We start from the raw sequence: 25,088 nt of genomic DNA, 5'->3' as shown, positions 1-25,088 counted from the left end.
CCCCCCCCCCCCCCCCCTCTCTCTCTCTCTCTCTCTCTCTCTCTCTCTCTCTCTCTCTCTCTGTGTGTGTGTGTGTGTGTGTATGTGTGTATGTATGTGAGAGAGAGAAAGAGAGAGAGAGAGAAACTTTAGCAAAAATTCTACATCTGTATGTGTGGCTCAAGACTATTTTAAGGGCTTTATAAAAAATACATTAAGAATTAATTGTCTTTACTTTTTTTAATTCACCAGAAATAGATCAAATAGATCAAAGTAGAATAAATCATGGGATGTTACCTAGAATCTCAGACTTTTCCATAGATAGACAAACTAACAGTTGAAACACAGCATCATTGATGTACCCTACATAGGCAAAAGAAGAGAACAATTAGATCCTTAGATAATAAGTAAGCCTCTGATCTTACTTCACAAACGAATTTTGACATTTCTGGGGTTTATGGAATAAAGATGCAGTATAGAAATCACTGGGAATGGATTTGATTATTGTAAATTATATAATAATTTATTCTCTAAGTAAGCCCTTATTCACCCCATTCGAAATTTGTGTAGAATGCTACTTGGGAGGAGCAGGGAAAGGACTGTTGGAGTTACATGCATCTGCTGGAGTTGGGCACTCTTCGCCAATCAGGAAGGGGAACAGAGAAGCTTGCCTCCTGATACATGAAGGTTTACCCAGGAAAGGCTAACAGGAGAACCACTACTTCTTGTGGGGAACTGAGGAAGCACAGATACCAGATGTGTTAAACAAGCATCAACTATAGGCAGCAAATATCTGGAAAGTGGATCAGAGGTAGGAAGCCTGTCTGGGCATAAACTAGAGGCTGAGAGTCATAGCACAAGAAACCATAATTATTACTATCCTGGTGGTAGAAGCCTGCAGGTGGATATTGGTACCAAATAGTGCTACCTGCACCCAAAATGTGCTCTCTTGAAGAAGGTGAGATGTTATGAAGCAGGTGATGAAAAAATTAAAAGTCTGCCTGAAAATGAACTGTATTAAATCTTAATATAATAGAAGTGTTCGTACTATTCTAATACCAAAGGATGGGATTCACATAGGTACCCCCATCATTCAGCTTTAAGGCATACTTATATATTTACATAGTGGTCAATAAGTACAATTCTGTCTTAGCTACCTTAGGGTGACATAACAAAATGGGAGCATGATTGAAATCACAGAAATTCCTTTCTCCATAGTCCTTAACACTGGAAGCCCAAGATCATGGCACTATGTGTTTAGCTTCTATGGAGGGGTTTCTACCTGGCTTGTAGATAGATACCTTCTCTCTGTGTTCTGATATAACAGATACGGAGATGAGGAGCGACTCACCCAATTACCACAAAGACTCCTTACTCTCAAGTCTCCTGACAAGCTTACATGTCTACCACAGCTCTCTCCAGTGTCATGATATTGGTTGAGGTCTTGAACATGGGTTTTTTGTATTTGCCAGAGGACCCCAGTTCAAGCAATGGCAACTGTCAGTTTTGATCATCTGGCTGATGCCAGAAGATTCTTGTATTATATTTGGTTTTCCTTGTACACAATATCTACAAATGGTTCAAACTTTATCTCCATGCTCTAAAAAACTTGTCAATATTTCTTAACATTAGTTGTTCTAGCTTAATTAATTATACTGTTTTCTTCTGATCTTGGAAATTTCTTTATTCATTTCATGAATTTAAAGGTCTTTATTTCATTTTTGTCCCTTTTTGCGTTTGGTCACAATTTGAAGAAAACACAGGCAATAGCCTCCCCCTTTCCCATTCTAAAGGTTTCCTTCTGCCCTGTATGAGAAAGAGGGATGTTCCCTCCAGGCTTTTCTGTCCCCACCACTGGTTTGGACAATGTATAAAGCCCAAATTCCCCATTGTCTGCACAGAATTTAAGAGAGAAGAATGAAAGCCTTATCCTGAATATGATTATTCTCATATTAGGAAATTATCCTTCTCAGTATCCTTCCAATTCTAGGCTCAGCTTGACCACTCATGGGATTCATTCACAGAGTCTTCTTTTACAATCCAACAACCAAAAAGAAATATATCCTGAGAATTATTAGTTTAAGTGATTCCCTGTGGTTGAAGGTAACAGAAAATAAACTTCAAGGAACATTCTGGGTAGAGTTTCCTTTTTTTTTTTTTTTTTGAAGATTTCATTTTCTCAAAAGTCCTTCTAGAACCAAGTCTGCCTTGTTCATGGATAGTCTTACTTTATTCCAATTTTCGTGTGTGTGTGTGTGTGTGTGTGTGTGTGTGTGTGTGTGTGTGTGTGATCTGATTTATTTTCTTTTAACGTAATAAGATGCATACCATGTTGGAGGATGAAAGGGAGAGCTAATGGTTGCTTTGGTCCCTTCTAAAGAAGAATTGACTAGCCAGTTTCTACTTCTTTATGTCTGTAGACTTTTTACATTGGGAACAAAAGAGTTACACCAGGCTAGTCCGTTGGGAAATGACAGCTAGTTCTCGGTGCTAATGTTTAAAGGGAAAAAAATGTAGATGCATTTTTAAAAATTTTCAAAACGCTGTTTGATTTTACTGAGTCTAGTCATCATCATGGGCAAGTGGAAGTGAATGTTAGGAACTATGAATCACCCAGCCAAATGAAATGCATAGTCAATATAATATTAAGTTTGTTTCATGTTAAATACACTGTGAATGCACAGAGCAGCCACATAACTAGTGTTTGGAAGTATTATTATATTTAAGTAAATTTTAGGAAGGCTTTTGTGTCATAAGCTATGTGATTTGAAAACATCAAAGGAGAAATTCAGTATTTCTTCTTTTGTTTTCTTTCACATTACAGTTTTTTTTTTTTATTTATTACTTTCAGTTTTTTACAGTCCAGTCATTACCCACCTCCAGGTCCTCCCTCCCACAGTTCCTCATCTCATTCTTCCTTCCCCTTGTCTCTAAGAGGATATTCTCATCCTCCCTTCCCTGCCACAAGGGTCTCAAGCCTCTTGTGGGTTAGTTGTTTTCCCACTGAGGCCAGACCAGGCAGTCCTCTGCTGTATATGTGTTAGGGGCCTCCAGCTGGCTCCTGTATGCTGCCTGGTTAGTGGCTCAGTGTCTGAGAGATCTCAGGGGTCTGGGTTAGTTGAGACTGCTGGTCTTCCTATGGGGTTGCCCTCTTGTGCCCTGACACTCATCTTAGTCTGCAAGTCAAAGAGTAGTCTGTTTAATGTTCCCCAAGTTTGTTACCTGTAAACCCTGATATCAGCTTACCTCATGTATTGCTATCTACTTAAGCCACTAGGTCTGCCACATTGTATTAAGGGATAATCATTATAAGTATTGATCACCACAATGAGGTAATAATAACAAGATCCCCAAAATCTTCCCTCATGCAAAAACAGACTTTAATTGAATCTGAATCTGAAGATGTCAGAAGTTTGTTTTCTGTCAAAAGGTGTGGAGCAGCAACAAGACTTCCAACCTAGAGAGAGGCCGTTCATTGTAACACACATCTGTCACAGGTTTCCCGTTTCCAGTAGTTATTAAAACTTATGCACTGCCCCTTGCTTATTCTCTTTCTAAACTCTTCAGGGAGTTCAGATGTAAGAGTAGAGCATCACGGCTTGATAGATTCACACCAAGAAAGCATGAAGGAATATCGCTGATTGATTCACACCAAAAGAGCTTGTGGGATATCCTAAGATACCTTCTGAACAAAAGCATTTAAATACACCCTAAACTGTAGCAGACCTAGGGATTAACTTGTCTAGACTCATAAGGTTCTCATATCATTTTCTCTGAAGTCTTAGGTACATCTTCATAGGAGCTATTTATTTGCATCAGCACTGAGATGAAATCCAGCAATGTTAAGACTTTTTTTTTTTTAATCCTAAATGAAAGGTGAGAGCATGTATTAGTCATACCAGTAAAATATTGCAATTTCTGTTATTTTTTTGTGACCGTTTTATGTGAGCATACATCAAACTCTCCCCGCTACCAACAATTTCAGTCTCACTTAATCCTTCTGATTAGAATTTTATGTGTTGTTATCCAAGAAGCTTTACTTGTAAGTTTTCTGTTTGTAATCACAAGGTAGGGAGTAATCAGCCCCAGGTCTAATGTGCTTATCAGTGTTAGATAGATATAATTAGTCTGGAATTGAGTAAAATTCTACCTGAGTTTGAGTTTTAAACAAAGACTTGAGCTAGAGAGAAGCTGACTACTCCCTGCATCAAAAAATTGCAGAAAACCCAAGCACGGGTCAATTTTGAAAGCTTTCCTATTACATCCATCTGTTTTATAACGGGATACTTTCTGTTTTCCCTTTCAGTGTCTGCTAAGCCTCGACCCCACAGTGACGAATATTCAAAGAAAATTCCCCCTCCGAAACCGAAACGGAATCCTAACACTCAACTTAGCACGTCTTTCGATGAAACCTACATCAAAAAGCATGTGCCAAGGAGGACCTCGCTCCCACGAGATTCATCTCTTTCCCAGGTCTGCAGCCCCGCAGCAGACCCCGAAGAAGAGGAGCCTGTGTACATCGAGATGGTGGGGAACATTCTCAGAGACTTCAGGAAGGAAGAAGATGACCAGAGCGAGGCTGTGTATGAGGAGATGAAATATCCCATTTTTGATGACCTGGGCCATGATTCCAAATGCGACTTTGATCATCACAGCTGTTCTTCGCAGTGTGCTACTCCCACGGTGCCTGACCTGGACTTTGTCAAGTCTTCAGGACCATGTACTCCTAAGGGTCTGCTTTGTGACATACCCCCGCCCTTCCCCAACTTGCTTTCTCATAGACCACCCTTGTTGGTGTTCCCGCCGGCCCCAGTACACTGCTCTCCCAATTCTGATGAGTCTCCACTGACCCCTCTGGAGGTCACAAAGCTTCCTGTGTTGGAAAATGTGTCTTACATGAAACAGCCGCCTGGAGCATGTCCATCCTCACTGCCGTCCCACAGTTCCAGCCATGCTAAAGACCAGACAGGAGCTTTGGGTCCTGCTCCTGGAGCGTCCATTCTCTCTTCTTCCCCTCCACCTCCATCCACTTTGTACAGAACCCAGTCTCCCCATGGCTATCCAAAAAGTCATTCCACCTCCCCGTCCCCTGTTAGCATGGGGAGGTCCCTGACACCCTTGAGCCTCAAGAGGCCTCCCCCTTATGATGCTGTGCATTCCGGCAGCCTCTCAAGGAGTTCTCCCTCAGTGCCTCACATGACCCCAAGACCCGTGTCGCAAGATGGGGCCAAGATGGTCAACGCTGCTGTGAACACCTACAGCACTGCGCAGAGTGGTTCCAGGTCCAGGACACCAACTAGTCCTTTGGAGGAGCTCACCAGCCTCTTTACCTCAGGGCGGAGCCTGCTGCGGAAGTCATCCAGCGGCCGAAGGTCCAAAGAGCCAGCCGAGAGTAAGTTGAGCAACCCAGTTTGGCACAGGTCTCAAAACCAAAGCAAGGCCCCTTATGCACACGCAAAGCTCAGGGGACTTGCCTCCGAGTCCTTTTGGTTCCAATGAGAAACTGAAAAGACATTTTTAAGTTCTGGGTATGCTAAAAGACTTAGTGTGCTCCGAATGGGAACTAGCTACAAAGATTAAAATTGGCAGCCTCCCCAGTTCTAGCACATCCTATTCCCCCCAAAAGGTGCGACTATTTTAAGGATAAAGTTGAAATTCTTACAATGATCACAAAACGATTAATGGAGAATACCATAAGATTTTTAGATAAAAGTTCTAATTTGGAAGAACCTAAACATTCACATCCAGAACTGTTCAAAGTAAAATTATTACAACTCTTACTATGTCAGGAAATCTTGCAGCAAAGAAAGCAAACTGGGAAAAGTTTAGGATTTCTTTCCCTTTAATATTTTTAATATTAATATATTTCTTATATTATAAAGAATAGTTCTGTCTACAAACTTCATATTATCACAGACTTCTTTTCACTGACAACACACACACACAGGCATGCACACATGCACACACACACACACACACTACCACTACCACCATCGCACACAAACATACATACATACATACACACACACACACAACTACCACCACCTTACACACACACACACACACACACACACACACACACACACACACACACTAAAATGAATCTCTAAGCTCCTTAACAATGTCTTATGTTTAGGACACACTTCCAAGATCCACTGTTGTATAAAATATATGAAATCATTAATATGTGAAAACTGTTACCACAGGTGAGTTTTAAACACCATAAAATTTCAGTCTCTGGGTGCCCAGCCCTTTCATGATGGCTGACACCACAAGTCTATAAAAAGTCTCATTCAGATCCGGGTCAACTGCCTTTATGTCCAGATCATTCAGTCACACTGGGTTTTGTTTGTCTGTTTTGACTTAAAATCAACATATGTCGATGTCATGCAATTGGGTTATCTATTTATATGGTTCTACTAGTTATATGAGGAAGACAAGAAGTCTCCAACACTTTTGACACTGAAGATGACATGGTATCCACAAATAATCCATAGCCATTAGTAGTTAAAAGTAATGTCTCTTGCTTTCATTCCCTTTACTCGGAAAGATTTATAAATGCATTAATTAATAAAATGATTCCTGCCCCCATCCTTTTATGTCATAACTGAAAAAGCAGTAGTTTTTAATGCCTCAGACATGCTTGCCATACATCTATGCCTGCACATAATTATTTTAAAATTATTTCAAGAATTGAATTTAAAAATCAGGATGATCCTACTTCATCTTAGATACACAAAACCACAACTATGTATGTATGTAACCTCAACATCTCAAATCACACACACACACACACACACACACACACGCTCACAATTCTTAGGAGCAATCTGTCTATAGAGCAGTCGTTCTGAATTCAGACAATTTTTGCCTGCAGGGATATTTGACAGTGTCAGTGTCTTGTAAAAGCATTGGCTGATCATCGAATGTTGCTGTGTCTACAACACAAAAGTTGGGTTGTAGAGAATAATTAGGTAATACACACCAAAAGGTAGATCTGTATCCAGTAATGTTTTTAGAATAAAACAGGAAAACATGAAGAAATGATTTACTTATAAAATACACAATTCTCCTGTGAGAGTATCAGGAGTTTCACAGAGGATTGGTGAAAGTATTGGGCTTTCTCCCTACCTATCAGCTTCCTGGGAGTACCCTTAACACCTCCAGCTGGCAGCTGGGCCAATTAGCTAGAAAAACTGTGTAAAAGAGACAATTAACTAATGAAGTTATTTCAGGAGAAAAAAATCTATCTGTTAATATCATTCCATGTGCTGTGTATTAGAGACACCACTATCTGATTTTGAAAGGACTGTGCATGCTTCAAAAGCAAAGCATGTGCATGAAAGAGTGACCCAGAGTCCTTTGCAGCCTTTGGGAGCCAAGTTCTGGGTTCCTTTCTGTAATTCATCACAGTGTTTCAACCATTTAGAGAGTCATGCTCTGAGTTTCATTAGCCCTGACAATGAAAATTTTCATTCTACATAAATGGGAGAGAAGAAAAATGAAGAGAAGGAATAAGTCATCAAAAATTTAATTTTCTTTGACTTTAGAGGAAACTAGAAAAAATATTACTTGATGATCAAAAAAAAAAAAATCATTAGTGCTCTTAGGAAGGAGAACCAAAAATGTTAATAAATCGAAGATAGCTGGCACTTGTCACTACATTACTTTCAGTGACCTCTTCCGTCCTTTACCCAAGCCTGACAGGGTTTGTAGGTACCTGTTGATGTCAAAAGCACAGAATGAGGGGCTCACAGTAGTGGAAGATTCATGACTTGAGTGTAAGGATTTTTTTAAAATTAATATTCCAGGATTATTTTTCATTTTAGGGATAAATTAAGATTACTATCTTCTTTCCTTCCCCCTTTGTTCATTTGAAGAGTAATTTTAAAGCATTTAGTCTAAAAACTTATGATTTTGATTTTTAATCAGTTAAAGAAAGAAATGTAAAATAGATTTTATACTTTTAAATATTATTTTTTAATAATCTAGAAGAAACACGTTTTCCAGTTTGGTTTTTTGTTGGTGTGCTAAATGTCACGGAACAAAGGTAACTTAGGGAGGGGAAGGATCTATTTGGCTTAGATTTCTAGGTCACAGTCCAGCACTGAAGAATGTCAAGGCAGGAACTGAAGGCAGGAATCTGAAGGAAGGCCTACTTGTTTCACCAGCATTGACTCTTATACATCCCAGGACCACCTCCTAAGGCATCCATCCCTATTGGGAGCATGCCACCCATAATGAACAGTACCCTTCTGAATCAATTAACAACCAAGAAAGTCCCTCACAGGAGCTGGAGAGATGAGCCAATTACACTTGTTTCTCTTACAGAAAAGAGTCCGTAAGTTCAGCTTCCAGCATTCATATTACAACTATCTTTAATTCTAATTTCAGGGGATCTGATGCTCTCTCCTGGCCTCCTTGAGCACCAGACACCCATACACATGGAGGCAAAACACTCACACTCAAAATAAAAATAAATAAATCTTAAAAAAAAAAAAAGTTCCTCATAGACTTGCTCACAAACTAATTTGATAGAGACTGTCAGGTTTTCAGTAAGGACCTGAACTTCTTGGATTTCAGAAATCTAGCATTTCTTGTCCTTGACTGTTGATGGCATGGCCACCACTGTAAAATAGCTTGATAGCTCATGACTACCCCAAGGGAAACTAATACACTGATGTAAAACCTTAGCTGTAGCTAAGGAAGTGGCTCAGCAAGTACTAGAACTTGTTACAGAAGTATGACAACCTGTATTTAGATCCCCAGCACCCATGCAAAACATTGGGATTAGACTCTCATATGCCTTTTAAGTGAATGCTTTGAGCATCAGAGAAATGAGGATCCCTGCGGCATGTTGTTTATCAGCCTATCTCCTGGTGCAGTGAAGGGACTCTGTCTTAGTGGCATAAAGCATTGAGTGACAGGTGAAATATCTAATGTCTTCCTCTGGCCTCTGCAAACACACACACACACACACACACACACACACACACACACACACACCACATATGTCATACACTTGCAAACAATAACAACAGCAGCAGCAACAACACAGTTAAAGATAACAACAGTCTCACAACAAATGGTTCCAAAACTGACTCTGGTAAACAGAAGTCCAACAGATTCTTACTGATGCTCCCAAAGCCACCTTCTTTGTCTCTGGATTGTGAGTTTATCCACCTAGATACTTTAAAATTAGAAAACAAACAGTATAGTGTGTTAAGAATGTGCTGGTCTATTTAATCAGTCTTATTTTAAAATTTAAAAAAAACCATTCTGTTCAGGATGATAAAGTTAAGGAAAGAATAACAAAAATTCTTTGATTTTAAACATTTACGTGACTCCTTGGTTCATTGGGATGGTGACGTTGTCTGTTTTCCTCATGCAGTTTATCCCGGAATTGCAGTTCAGAATCACTGAAGAAAACATTATTTCATAAATAATTGCTCACCTTTCTGGGGGGTTCGCTGCAGCTGCCTTTGATTGATGCAAGCCGACATGTTTATCCCTAGTGTTTACATTCACTGGCTGCTGAATCTTTAAGTGCAATTTCTTGTCAGCAATTTAACCAGCAATTCCCTCCATTAAGAAGAGCCTGTGATGCTTTAGTCTCTAAAATCCAGTCACACTGTCAATTTAGAAATAAACTACAGTAGTACACACACACACACACACACACACACACACACACACACACACACACACACACATATATATATATATATATATATATATATATATATATATATATATATATATATATATGCTTTCAGTTATGCCTAAGCTACACAGGTGAAATATACTACAACTGATTTCTTTTCTTCCTCTTCAGTGAGATGAAACAGGAAATTTATTATATGGGTTTCATTTATTAGGTAGATTTTTGAAAGCTTTGACAAATATAATTAATTAACTCGCACATTTAGGTAAAAAGCTTCCTAGTGCAATATTACACTCCGTAATACCTGGGACTTAGAACAGGATTGGATTTCAGAAGTAGCTTCCAAATAGCCCAACTGAAGGAGATCCCTTAGAGCTGGAGTTTCCTTTACGATCCCTGATTAGACACAAACCACACCCAAACACCTGTTTTCACAGAGAGATCCTTTATTAAGTGGGGAAGAAAAGTTAAGGTGGCTGCTTTCTGACTCAGGCAAAATAAACAGCAAAAAATGTCCTTGCAGGTATAATTTTTTATTGGATATTTTATTTATTTACATTTCAGATGTCTTCCCCTTTCTCCATCCCCCCACCCCATGAAGCCCCTTATCCCATCCCTCCTACTCTTTTTTGCTTTTATACCATTTTAATTACATGCAAGTATTAAGGTCAGTTATAGGTTGAAAAACTAGCAATACAATAGATGCATATAGTCAAGGAACAGACAAGACAATAAACACAAATAGTTAAAGAAAAAGCAAGACAATAAACAAGGTTCTGTGAACACTCCTGTGATCACTGTTTCTAAGGGCTTATCAGGATGATCAAAATATCTGAGCCTACTTCCCTGTCCTAGCCCAAAGTCATTTTCATGTCTGAAGCCTACTTTCTTGTTCTAGCCTAAGATTTAGATTCCTGCCTGAAATTACTTCTTTGTTCTAGCCTAATGTCAGATTCCTGCCTGAAGCTCATTTCCTTGTCCTCAGCAATTGTCAGATTCCTGCTAAGCAGCCCCAAAAGCTCTCCACATCTCCCCCTTTTTTATTTCATAAACAAGACTGAGTCAGTCTTAGGTCACTGTCAATAGGACAAAACAGCAACCAACAGATTGGGAAAATATCTTTACCAATCCTGCATCCAATGGAGTGCTAACATCCAATCTATACAAAGAACTCAAGAAATTAGACTCTAGACAATCAAATAATCCCTATTAAAAATGGGATACAGAGCTAAACAAAGAATTCTCAACTGAGGAAACTCGAATGATCGAAAAGCACCTAAAGAAATGTTCAACATCCTTAGTCATCAGCAGGTGTAATTTTTAAGAAGAGAAAAAGGGGAGGTCTGTGTTAGGAAAGTCTAGCATGCAGTGTTATATTTTGACTGGGAATTAATTAAATGAACCAAATGGGGCTTTTGATTGCTGCCCTCAATACTTTGATAGACGGATCTTAGTAGTCAGCCCAAGAAGGATAAAGTGGACGAATAACTGAATAGACCTTGGAGGCTAGCTTTAGGAATGTAAACAGCTTTCTGAAAAGCAAAGGGGATGGTGAAGAAGGACAGGGTCTGCCAGATCTACATTCCCTATAAGACAGTGTCAGTTTCACCATGGAGCCTCTAACCAGAATCCATCAATTTAGAATTTTATAATAATAATGCCTTCATATACTTTCCTTGTACTTCTGTGATGATTTGTAGTTTATCCTAATATCTCATGATTTAAAAAAAAATATTAAGGCAAAACACAGGTAGGAGAAGGCTATACCTCATAGTCCTTTTATTTCCTGTAATACTTGGTCTGCTGTGTGTTTCTCAGAGTTGTGATATATTTGTATTGAACTTGAGTGAATATTAATTACAACTTGAGAAAGCTATTGAACTCAAGTAGAAGAAATCATATAAAAATATTTGACCATTAAATTTCTTTAAAAGTAGGCTTCTATGACCTAGAAGATGGCACATTGAAATCAATATAGTCATTCAATAAGAGAAGTGAGGTTGAATGCTGAATCCATTGCTTACACTCTTAAGTGGCATGATTTAGAGAACCAGTCTATTTCAGGCATGTTTAACTGGAAAAAAAAAAGTATAAAGACCATAACTATGAAGCATTTAAATGTGAGCCATTCTGAGGATGTCAGATCATCATCAGCTTCTGGACCAATGAGTAAGCTGTGAAAATTGATCCCTTTTTAGATGTCTAGAATTTTTTAAAAGGGTGCATTTATAAAAGAAAGCAGGGGATTAACACTTTAAAGAAGGAATACCAATGAGCTTAACACTATGCATTATTGAGCACAAATAGAAAAAGAATGAAAACCAATTCAAGGAAGACATTTAATCTCTTTGAGGACAAGTAACAAACCCAGGGAACAATTATGATCACCCACTAGCTGGTGTGTGTGTGTGTGTGTGTGTGTGTGTGTGTGTGTGTTTTCAGGGAAAATTGAGATCACTTATAAAATACTTTCTAAGCATTTTTTAACATACTTTTAAAAAATCATTTTTCTAGAAATTTGTGAACACATAACAGTTCCAAATTTAATAACGTGTATGTAGCAGTGTATAGTGATATGTGGTTGAAGCAAGCTCATTATTGCAGCTTGCTGATGGAAGTTAGGTTAATTAAACATTCCACTCCTTCTAGAAAAGCCAATCAACTGGAGAATCTGGGCCATGGCTATTCCCAAAGGAAAGGAATGAAAGTCCTAATGAGTACCTGAGAGGAGAGGGAGGAGTGTTGGTGACATGGATTTTGAATCTGTGCATACTATCTACTATAGTATCTACTATACTATTTTTTCTATCAGAAAAACTGACCTAAGGTGAGGGGCAAGGAACACACAAGGGACTGCAATGGAGACATCTGAGCTTTTCTTCTGATCACTGATAACACAGGAAAAACTTTCCCCTACATTTTCTCCTGCTCCAATTTTAGCTGCATTCAGTAACATTTTTCTGTTTTCTCCATGCATTTTCCTGTTATAAATGTGATTAATATAGCTAAACAAGAAGGAATAAAAAAAGAAGAACCAACAGCTTTAAAAGCTTTGGGTAGTTAATTGTTGGCTGGGGAAGGGGAGTCGTATTCCTCAATGGTAGCTGCTTCAAGTAGCCCTTCACTCCAGTAAAAATAATCCACCATGCTCATTCATGTAGCATTAGTTAAATGCAATCACATGTGCCCACATGTACACACATGTACACACACACACACACACACAGAAACACACACATACACACATGCACACACACACACACATACACACACACCATGATGGTAGGGAGGGCATTTGTTGGAAAGAAGAAGGGATCAGGAACAGAGTTGAGAGAGGATAATTTTATCAATGAGCATGATGCATGATATATACATATGTGCATATATGTGTGTAATTTTGAAAGAATAAATTAATAATAATAATAATAATTTTAAACAAGTATAGATTGGAATATGACATCCACTTATTGTCTAGCATGGACTCTCCCATGGTACTGTGGGTGGATACTTCCATCATGACTTTTTGTTCTCATGACACAACTAAAATATCCAAATGGTTAGAAGGATTTAGCTGTCAGCAACCCCCAAAAGAATGAGCAGAGGTGAGGTGAAGCATTGCTTTATTCAAGTATCACATTCTGGATGTCAAATTTGCCTTTACACCTGCATACTAATTTTACTGTTTTGACTGATTAGTTTTTAGGCCACTTACTGGTGATTAACATCAAAAGAGAGCTGTCAGAAGATGAAAAACTTGTCAGTGGCAAAATGGACTGAGGCATTTCAAATGTGGGAAATTCAAACAGATCACCTCACATTGTTCCTCTACCAGTTTATTGCTAATCTTGCTTGAATGCTGAAGAATTAATTTTGACTTAATATAGGTTAATAAAAGATTTCTTTAATGTATCAGTAGGAAATAAAAGGAAAGAAAAGTAAAGTAAAGAAAAATCGGTTCATTCCATATCTAGCAATGGGTCTTCACTCAAGGGTATGCTCTCTATGTGGTGTCTACTGCCCCCCTCTCCCATTCCATTGTAACATCAGCTTCTTTCTACTCAACCTAACTCATATAAACCCTCCTACTTGTTCTCTGACTGTGGTCTTTTTTATATCTTGATTTCCTTAACTTTGTCCTGGTTAGTTTTTCTGACCTTGATGCTAACTAGAGAAATGTTAACCCAGAAAGCAAGAATGTGAGGAATTGTGTCTATCACACTGGCCTTGGAGAATAGATGTGGGCATCTTCTTAATTGGTAATTGACATAGGAGTGCCCAGCCCACTGTAGGCGATGCCATCCATAGGCAGGTGAGTATGGGCACTATAAAACATGTAGCAGAGCAAGCCAGAGGAAATGAGCCAGTAAGTAGCTTGCCTCTGTAGTCTTTGCTTGAGTTCTTGTCCTGACCTTTCTCAATGACTGATTGTGACACAACACTGTAAGCTGAATAAACCCTTTCCTCTTCCAAGTTGTTTTGGTCAGTGCAACAAACAGCAAATTAATATATCTGACCTTGTCAGTTATTCCTTGTAAAGGCCACTTTGTCACTACCCATGTCATAGAACCTCCTCTTTCTTTTTAACTCTATACTTTCTTTCTCTATGCAAGCTCTTTTCCTCTATTTATGTGTTATAAGTTATTCTGGCATAAAGCTGACAGTGTTGTATGATGTATTGAAGGTATGATTAGGAAACACTGAGTAGTTTCACTGTAAGAGCTAGTAATTTTTCTAGATCAGAGATCTAGATGTGTGTTGATCCCAATGACAGACTGAATGAATGGGCAGTGAATGAATAAACCTAATAAGATAGCACGTTTTTTAATTTAAGGGTCATACGCTGTGCTTCTTCCTGTGCATGAATGTATTTTACATTCTTCATGTCTTCATGGATGTCTAAAATACATTCATTACAATATTCATGAATGTATGTTATAGTATATTAGTATATATAATGTACATTACATTATCTGTTGACACTGGAGTTATTGATTTTTCCAAATCTAAACTTTCTAAGAGAAGTCTAAAGTATCCTAATTGATTACGAAGAATTGAGACTCGAGTTTTTAACGGGGATCCAAGATGAACAGTAGTTAAGGTAGCTAAAGACCAAATATTCCAGTAAATATCAATGGAAGACTCAGGCTTAGATGATTTATACCTAATTTACATAAAATATTTTATACATCTAAATATAAAAATGTTTTATTAGCTAAAAGGAGAATCAGAACAATTACATATTGAAAGAGGATGACAACAATCAGTCAGCAACACAAATGAAAGCAAATACTTTTCGCCTCAGGTCAAATAAGAGTTACTATAAATTCTATCAACAATAGTAGTGCATAGGTTTTCACCAGGGTGTGCTGGAAGCAGTCTCTGTGGTTGGTGAACTTAGCTGGGCCTCAGGTGGCATTGAGTATGGCCGGTTTACTGCTTCAGTTTTAGAAAATTGAAAATAAAAAAAATAGAAAAGATAAGAATGAATATTCATTTTGATGCATTTATCTAAAAATTTATTTGTTGGACTAGTTTTAAAACGACTTTAATGTGGTCTAAGATAGTTTGAGGACTCAATTTATCTCAAATTATATATGAATACAAGTGTCTGTCTGTATGAATATATGTGTGCATGTGCATGTGTGTGTGTGTGGATGGGTGAATGGATGTGTGTGTGCATGTGTGCATGTGTGCATGTGTGTAAAGGAGTGACATTACATTGTCCTGGGGCAACAGATAAATTTCCATCTAACTGCTGTTATTTTAAGGTAATACAACCTTCCACAGCCACAGATTTTTGATTCGTTTTGTTTTGGGGTTTTTTTTTTTGTTTGTTCATTTGTTGTGTTTTGTTTTTAGTTTACCTTAACGATTGTTGCAATTAAAAAAATAGATATACATGGAAGCAACTTATTAAACATTCGTGTCCTTTAATGTGGAGACTCACAGGGCCTCAGATCTAGAGAGAATATGAATTCATTGTTAAAGACTGAGATGAACTGGAGTGAAATCTGCCAGAGATGCACGCTATTGTCTGTGCACTGTCCTCCTCAGTTAGAGCTAGATAAAGGATCTGACATCTTAAGTGAATAACCTTGGTACCCGAAGCCTGGAGCATGAGGAATCGTAGACAACTCAGCCATCTTCTGCTCCCATGGGAACTGTGCAGTTTGCAGGATGCTGAATGAAATCTAAGCCTTCAAAATCAGAGAGGCGGAGGGTGGAGGAGAGGTGGGGGGAGGGGAAGAGAGGTGGGGGGGTTGGAGGGAGGAGGAGGGAGGTGGGGGGAGGTGGAGGGAGGGAAAGAGAGGTGGAGAGAGGTGGAGGGAGGTGGAGGGAGGAGGAGGTAGGAGGAAGGAGGAAGAGGAAGGTGGTGGGAGGTGGAGGGAGGGGAAGAGAGGTGGAGGGAGGTGGAGGGGGTGGAGGGAGAAAGAGGGAGGAGGAGGAAGGAGGAGGGAAGTGGAGGGATGAGAAGGGAGGAGGAGGGAGGTGGAGGGAGAAAGAGAGGGAGGAAGGAAGGGGCGGGAGATGGATGCCCATCATACAGATGGAACCACCTTCCTTTCCAAATAGCAACTCTGAGAACAAGCAGGCTGTCTTCCCTACATACAGGTCTAAACCTCATGTTGCTAGGAGTATGACAATCACAGAAATCCAGCTGTTGATATGTTCTTCAAATAGCAAACATGTGTTCATTTTCTTTTAATTTACTTACATTAAACGCCCTGCCCCATTCTCCAAACTTAAGCTTAGAATTTGAAAACCAGAACTCTCGGAAGAACTAGCAAACATTCAAAATGTGTGTGCCACACAAAGGCATTGGGCTAATACTTAACTCCTAAATACAGACTAGCAGGCACATCAAGACTTCATGACAAACGGCCTTCCGGAATAAGATTTATTAGGGCAAAGCTCCAGACGCAAAAGCAGTTGTGGAAAGACTTGTCCATTTATTATTTTATTTATTTTTTATTAAATTCCATGTCTTTCCCTGCTATGGCTTTATCCAGATGCTCATTAAGCAGAGACTTGCTTTACACATCAATTTTTAATATCTACCCCTCACAGTAAAACGGAACCTGCAGCACAAGGCTTCCCCAGTTAAAAGCAGTCCTGACCTAGTTCCTTGTGAAATCAATGGAGGGCTTCAAAGAACTGGTAAGCGGCTGACATTTAAGGAAGCCAGCTCGTAATCTGTGTTGGTGTTAAATATGTTTCCCTGGCTTAGGTTATCAGTTCTCTCCTCCCGATCTTCTTCCCTCTTCCAATCCCCGTTCATCACCTCCCCTTATTTTTCTCCCTCTCCCCCTCCCTTTCTTTCCTCTATGTTAGTCTAACACCAGAGAAGGCTACAGTAAGTATGAAGTCCAAGAAGTGAAGTCATACCACAATTATGGGTCCCTGGGGAGTAGTGAGTTCAGCGACAGTAGGGAGAAGTGGATTCTAGTTAAGTCCGACGCTGGAGGAGAACAAAAGCCTAAGCCCTCTGCTCTTTTCACACAACCATATTGCAGGTGACTTTCAGATATTTAGCGTCCCAAGGTCTTCAGAGTAGGAACAGATCAGTACTAGCTAAATGGAGAAGCCATGATCCTTCTTGACTAAGCAGCAAATAGTCTACATCAGAGCAGGAGCTGTCATAGAAGGAGCAGGTAAGGTGCTCGTCAAAGGTTAATGAGTAGTCACATAGAGGGTTAGCATGAACTCTTGGCCCTAGATCCCAGAGTTTAGCCTCTTACACTGCATTATAATTAATCTAGATTGAGAGACTGCTGGGAAAGAGCGAAATTCAGCTACTAAGTCCATCAATGATGGGAGTCTTTTTTTTCTTGATTGCAGGACTATATTTATAATATTAACATACTTTTATTTATTTGCTATTGAATATTTTATTTATTTACATTTCAAATGTTATTCCCCTTTCCCAGTTTCCCCTTTGGAAACCCCCTATCCCATCCTCCCTCTCCGTGCTTCTATAAGGGTGCTACCCCACCCACCCACTCTCACCTCCCCACCCTGTCGTTCTCCTACACTGGGGCATCGAGCCTTTATGGAAGTCTTCAAAGGCCCAGTAATTTCTATCGTAGCTGAAATCCAAACATCAAAGTTAGGAATCTGCTTTATTGCTTGTCATTTGTTCATCCCAATTTTTTGATCCATGTAAGTACAAATACACATGTCTATGTAACATTCAACTTATGATTTTAATAATTCTTTAAGTATATAGTTGGATACCAGTCAGTAAATTACCACAGTATGCAACCATCACCACTGAACATCTCTGGAGATGTTTCGTTGTTGCTGTTGTAGATTTTGTTTTTGTTCTTGTTGTTCTTTCTGAGCTGAAACTCCATTTCACAAAACAGTTACTGCTTGTCTTGTCTTGACACCATTCCAATTGTTGTTCTGGTTTTTCAGACCACTCTGGCTAACTCAAATAAATGCAAGCATACAGTTTTTCCCTTCTGTGCCTGTAATACTTTGCTCAGCTCAATGTCTTCCAGACTCAACCCTGCAGAGTTTCCTTTCTTTTCAAGATCCATGTATACAACACTGTTATCTGAACATTCATCAGAGACCTGTGGGATACTTCCATCTCCTCACTGTGTTACTAATGCTATGAGAAACCTGGATACACAACGATCTGATTGGACTAAGACTTCAGCCTCTGAAAATGGAAGAAATTCTTGGGTCATGTAGCAAGTCTGTTTCATTTTTTGAGGAACTTCCAGATATTTTTGAAGTGACTAGTATTTTTTCTTCCCACCAGTAATGTACAGTACTCTTGATTCCTCCAGTCTTGCAATCTCTTGTTACATTTTTTTTTAAATCTTATTCATTATGAAGGTTAGTATCTTAGGTTTGAGTTGTATTTCCAAAATGATTTAAAATGCTGATCATTCTGCATGTATTTATTAGCCATTAACATGTCATGCTTAGAGGAATACATACTCAAGATATTGTCCATTTAAGTTGTATCATTTGGGCACGTGAGGATGGTGAGTCATGGATGTTATATAGATAACAAAATCTTTGTTGCACAGACTCATGCAGGAAAGAGGATAGACAATTTAAAACTGAACACTTTAGAAACCAGTCTGGTTCTCTTTCTCCCAGTGTATCTTTCTGGTTCTCCTGGTACATTTCCTGGACTTGGAGCTCATATCTGCATCCACTGGGAAGGTCTGAATATAGTCTTGGCCTCACCTGAACTGTTTTATATTGCAAGCACTGTACCCCAATCCTGTCTGACCTATGTCTTTTTCTTTTTAACCGTTTTTTTTCCTGAAGTTTTTTTCTTCCCAGTCTTTTCTTTTTTAACCTATGAATATAAATCCCAAAGACTGAATTATAGAACCCCCCAGGCCTCTTTTTTTAAATCAATCAGACTGATTTTGCCCCAAAAGAAATCTGCTACTAACTAATTATGAAGAAAGATAAGACAGGATTAAAAAATTTAGTGACATCAGTCATGAAGCTGACTTCTAGGAGACAGGATTTCCAGACACAAAAGGACTTTTTTACAAATTAGGTTACAGCAACTGTACAAGGCCTAAATTCACCCCCCAAATGCAGCATGGGCGAGAGAAAGTGGGCAAGAAGGCCTGTCCCTAGGTGAAGATATTAGCCTTTGCCAGCTGATTCAGAAGAGAGAGCTCTGCATGAATGTGTGCATGTGTATGTGTGTACTTGTGTGTATGTGAATGTGTGTTTGTGGGAGTGGGTAAAGAAGAAAAGACAGAAACAGAAAATGAGCATGAAATTGTTGGCTATTGTGGGAAGCGGCTCCGCTCTCACCATTACAAGGTGGCGCTTGGCATAGGCATTGCTTGAGAGAAAAGACAACTCCATATATGGAGTTGTATGCGCTGAGAGGTGTGGTCACCCGATTGCCTTACCTCGAGTCATTGAGAGTGGCCAATTAGTAGTGACATCATGGCAATCGCTGATTGGAACAAGGAAAAGGTTTTAAGGGGATGCACGGGGAGGAGAAGGGAGAGAGAAGAAGCGCGCTGTACAGGGATAGCTGAATAAATCGCTTGAAGAAGAACACAGTTGCCGTTGCCTTATTCTACGAGTTGGACGTGGGTAGCGACAGGCTATGGTATAGGATTAGATCTAGAAGGACTCTAAATGTGATCAAAATAAGTGGAATGACGTTCTCAAAGAATTAATAATATACTCTTAATGTCACAGGGCCTCAACTCTACAAAAAGAACTACAGGCAACTAGTAGGAGAAATACTCTTCTCTAGAGAAGATTATACTAACTAGATATCTAATTCCAGATGGTCATCCCTGAAAACATACATACCAGTAACATTATACACATTGAGAAGGTTATATTTATGTATTTAAGAATACATGTACATGTATACATATATGCACACATGAATATAACAAAAATTAATGATTAATGAATAAAGAGGCTATGAATTTGAAAGAGAGCAAGGAAGAACCCTTTACTCTCTTGGAGGGATTAAAAGGAAAGGGGAAATTGTGTAATTATATTATAATCATGAAAAATAAATATTACATACATATCTATATATTTCTATTGGTTTGGCCAGTAGATTAATTTTTATCCTAAATGTATTCATTCAAAATGTCCCTTTGTGGAGAAATATCAAATCAGGTTAATCCCCCTATTGATTTCTATCTGTATTTCTCCCCTGGCATATTTTGTTGTCCTATAATGGCTCCAAAACACCCATATACTCTCCAACCACATTTTCTAGAAAACTGGCAAACTGAAATCAGGCAAAACACAGTTCCATGTAAATTTAGTGACACCAGTTGTATTATCATTGGAAGGTCATTGTATTCTTTTTGTAGAATTTTTCATATGAATGTCATTTTTATCTCCCTCAAATATGGCCATTAGTAATTGTGATTCTAGTATCTTCAACTTGTTTCTTTGCTTTGGCAGCCATTAAAAGCCCTGCTTATTGTTCAGGGTGGGGTGCCATTCTTCTTAGCATTTAATATTTGCTTTGGATACATTTATGAATGTATTTTCAGAGGTACATCTTTCAGGAAGAAAAGAAGTGATATTTTTCTTCTCATACATTAATATTTTTAGTGCTTAAATGTTTCTAATTCTTTTAAGATGAGGGTTTTGTTCCATCTGTCTGTTAAAATGATTTGAGGCTTAATTAAATTTGATTGCACCTGTGCATGCATTCAACTACCCACACACTTCCCACTTACCAGCGGAAAAACCTTGCCTTTCCTTCAAAATTAAAAGAATTGAACTATGACCTTTCTTTTAAAAATACATAGGCATGCAAGACTGAACATCCTGGGAAATGATAAGAGAGTTGCTTCTTGTCTGTCTTAAGCCATATGAATATTTTATCTCCTAATGGTTGTCATTGACATAATGAAGTTGTCTTCTTTGCAAAGTTGGTCTGCTTTTTTTTTTTTTTTTTTTCGAGAGAGCATAGCTGAAGCAACCAATGAAATAATCAGAAACCATTTCACACCACTAGGTGACTTTGTATTTTCTTAGATTTGGCAGCCTTATCTTGCCTTTTATAAGAATTGGAAGGCTAATCATAACAGAAATAAATTATAGAGATTACCTTCAATTTTAAAGTAATCAAGCATTTTTCCTTCTCTTCCTATACCCCTTTCTAAAGGAAAAATGAGTTCTTAAAAATGTGAAATAGACCAGCTCCTATGGTTTTTACTTTTTCCATTCTCTTGAGAAAAAGAGATTAGGATAATTTTATCTAAAAATAGCTAAGACCACAGAAGAAAAGGACCTAGCCAAGTTAACAATCCAAATTATTTTAAACAGTGATAAAAATTTTCCCATAATATTAAACAGTGGCTCTGAATCTTCATATTAGAAATAGCAAAGAGTTTTAAAAACATCCATACTGAGGACCAACTCTAGAAATTTCAATTTAATTGTAGTGTGTGAAGTGCTTTTGAAAAAAAAAAAAAACTATTTCCAAAGCTTTCTAATACGTATTCAGGAACCAGAGTATCTCATGTAGCCTCTATTCTAGCACTTATCCTGAGAATACTGGGTTTGAAGACACTTGAGTCTCAATGCCTCATTTATAGATAAGCACATGGATGCACAAAAGAGGACAGCAGTCTTCCCAAGGCCTGGGTGTTAATTAGGGCTAAGTCCAAGCTGGGACTCCAGGGGCTTATGACTCCAAAGGCAATTCTTCAACATCTTCACTATACTATACTTCAGTTGAGACTCCACACATCAAAATTCTCAGAAGGTGGGCTCTTTGCACACAGTTCCCACATTGCAGGTGCTAATTCATGTTCTACGTTATTAATATAGGTTTTGTATCCTTCAAGAACATTTAGGTTATTTCTAAATTATATGATTAACCAATGCAACAGGAACTTTGATTATGATTCATAAGTGCTTACTAGTAATTTCCAATACAGAATAAGTCAGTCTTGATGATATATAAAATCACTCTCCAGCACCAAAGTCTAGCTTTTAAAACATTTTTAACATAGTCCTTACTTCCATTCCCTAGTCATTTTCTTTGTCTCCAACTGTTCAAAGGACTCCTCTGCTTTGATCACTTAAAAGTAGACAAAAACAGAGAGGGTAGATAGAGGCATCAATAGAATTCTCCATTTTTCTTTATCAAAAAAAATCAGTCTTTGAATTCCTTTTAACAGATAATTATTGTATTGTTTTTCGCATGACACTAGTAAGCAGAGACTCTTCAAATGAAGGCAAGTATTTTTGAATTTCTTAAAGAAGAATAACCCAAATTACAGCCATGTAATTTCTTTAATCTGTTCATCTTCTTGCTACTTCTACAGTGTTTTACTCCATTTCATCTGTACATTAGGTGCTGGATTGTCCTGGATATGAGCAGTAGCTAAAAGCATTCTGTATAAACACCCATTCAGTACAAAAAGCACCTATCTTCACTCTAGGCAAGAAAATATCCAACTGTTTTAAATTTTTATTAGGTCAGGTTAAATTTGTAGTTTAAAAGACAATGAAAACTAGTAGGGAGACATGCACATAAAACAAGACTTCTGTAATAGACTTAGGTTCCATTGAATACGAATTCCAAACACATAGAAATTCTTCCTTTTGCAAATTACCGTAAGTTTACCTGCATTGAATATAAACACTAAAAATTGTTTGTAAAGATAAAACATGAGTGAATATTTACTAGTCCTGCCTCTTGGCATCTTAGGACTACACAAACCATTTGAGAGGATAGGCTAGAACTTGGTGGCATACTCATGTTTGGGCATTCTGTGAGTTTTATGAAGACAGAGATAAAGCAGGCATGATAACTAACCTCTGACTTGGGTAACTGCACATGCTCTCATTTGGATTGATTTTGCTTAATTCTCCTGGATAAAATTTTTTTTCAACTCAATAAATCATCTTTCCCCACTTATAAAAAAATGAAAAATCTCCCTTAAAGGACTCTATTATCTTTATGAGATAAGATTTTAGATCAGTATCATGCTTTTCAGTTGTTTTGGGGTATCCAGGTCTTGCTGTGGTGGGAGAACTGGGTTCTGATGGTCAAAATATATTGACTTCTGTTGCTTATTTATATATCAGCTCAGATACAATTCCTTCCCATAGACATGTATTTTTAGCAGGAATAGAACATATTGTTGATCCCAAAACCTTGCCCCTTTACCTGACTGTTGAAAGTCTTGCCTATGCTGTTTGATATTGCTAAACATTTCTCATGTTTTTGACTTACCTTCCTTTTTGTGTGTCTGGGTATTGCCTCTCACACAACAGTGGCTTTCTGGGGAAAAGGGTGGCCAAGGATCTGAAAGTCATATCAGAACTATTCTTGCAGGAAGTTCTGGGTCCTGCAACAGCAGGAGCAACGTAGTTGTACATATAGTCTGACTGACACAGATACATGGCTTGACAGGCTTCTCACTCCTTTATGAAGGTGCAATAGAACAAGAATCAAAATTAAATCTAAACAGGGTGATGCCAAGGGAAGAGGGTGCAACTTCCTCAGATCAAATATAAGAAACCAAGTGATAGTAACATGTAAATAAATGTGATGGTACTTGAGATTTGCAATGGACTTTAAAAGTGGTCCACTTTGGTATTACACATCATAGCCAGAAATGAAGGAATACAATCCTAGAAAGAAAAGAGAGTACACCAAAGTATTAAAGTCAACACAGTGTTTTCAGTCAGCCCAACTGGAGGTCACACCGACCCCTAAATGATCACCAATCAGGTGTTTCTTGGTAGTAAAACCTGAGCAAGCTTTGGTTTCCTTGTCATTACAATGAGGATGATGAAGTCCCATCGCAGTGACCATCTCCACTTATGAATCTTATCAGAACATAACTTCTCTATTACTTTATATAATTTTATTTTTTCTGCCTTAGAGAGTCTCTTTCCCATGGTGGTCATGATATTTGTTCATTGTTTAATTGAGCAAAATCAGAATGCCTGATTTGAAAATATCTAGACAGATGGAGCAAGGCATGTGCACTTTGGAGGGAAGTATATTTTAAGCAGAATTATGGCGCTATTGAAGCTTGGCTACTTTGCTTTTCTCTATAACTGTCATAGAGGTACAGGCATGTGACAATTAGAGGGATCTTTAGAGACATTTTTGTTTTAGTTCTATCACTTTATTTGGGAAATCTAAAATGTGGTCAGTATTGCTTCCTCTGACTCCCAGGGGGTTACAGAACTGAGCAGAATATCTACTACAGGGCATCACAAGCCCACACTAGTACAGGAAAAACTAGCTTATGCTTAACCTTTCCTTAATACGTAGCTTATGTTTAAATTATTTTCATGTTGAAACATTCAATATTTTCTTTCTGAGAATTTTCTAAGAATCTTATGTTGACTTCTAAGATGGCAGAAAACAGATTTATTTAACTACCTCTTTGTTGCTAGTCAGATGGACAGCTATAAAGGATTGGATGTGTGGTACCACCCTCATTCAAGTTTGTTGTATATAATACATGTAAAATGCATCCAGCATATATATTGCCTCTTTGATATAAATTTATTAAAACCTTGGCATTTAAAGTACTTCTTAAATATCCATCAGAGATTATTTATCTCATAAAGCCATTTCCTTCGAAGTAAGGCAAGGAGGAAAGTGATATTGAAATATTGAGCTTTCTGTGAACGTTGTGGGGTGGCATGTGTGTTCATCTGTATCATGTCAAATGTACAGAGGACCAATGATAATATTTGAGAATCAGTTCTCTCCATTCCTGCGGGTCTCTGGGATCTGACTTAAGCCTCCAGGCATGTGCTGCAAGGGCCATCCTGACAGCCAAATTTTTTGAGGTTTATTTGTCAACCTACCTAATATCATCATTCTTTCATGTTCCTGTCCATGTACCTCGAAAATCGTTTCTTTCATTAGAAATTCAACAATGTTACATTTAGACTGCTTTTTATAGACTAGGGGGTGGAATGTGAACTAACG

The 25,088-nt window shown here is 38.2% G+C and overlaps 1 protein-coding gene across 6 annotated transcripts in view; it reads left to right on the top strand.

Moving 5' to 3' along the window:
- The window catches only part of Nyap2 (neuronal tyrosine-phosphorylated phosphoinositide-3-kinase adaptor 2), a 270,048-nt gene that overhangs the window by 150,694 nt on the left and 94,266 nt on the right, over positions 1-25,088 (top strand). For all 6 annotated transcript variants that reach the window (XM_076914930.1, XM_076914927.1, XM_034521092.2 and 3 more), the window contains one exon: positions 4,286-5,371. In XM_076914930.1, the coding sequence (XP_076771045.1) occupies positions 4,286-5,371 (1,086 nt within the window). The remainder of the gene's footprint in view (positions 1-4,285; positions 5,372-25,088) is intronic.

This window comes from Arvicanthis niloticus, chromosome 17 (assembly GCF_011762505.2).
Source record: "Arvicanthis niloticus isolate mArvNil1 chromosome 17, mArvNil1.pat.X, whole genome shotgun sequence".
In the NCBI taxonomy this organism is placed as follows: Eukaryota; Metazoa; Chordata; class Mammalia; order Rodentia; family Muridae; genus Arvicanthis; species Arvicanthis niloticus.
This window is presented reverse-complemented; position numbering and strand designations above follow the sequence as displayed.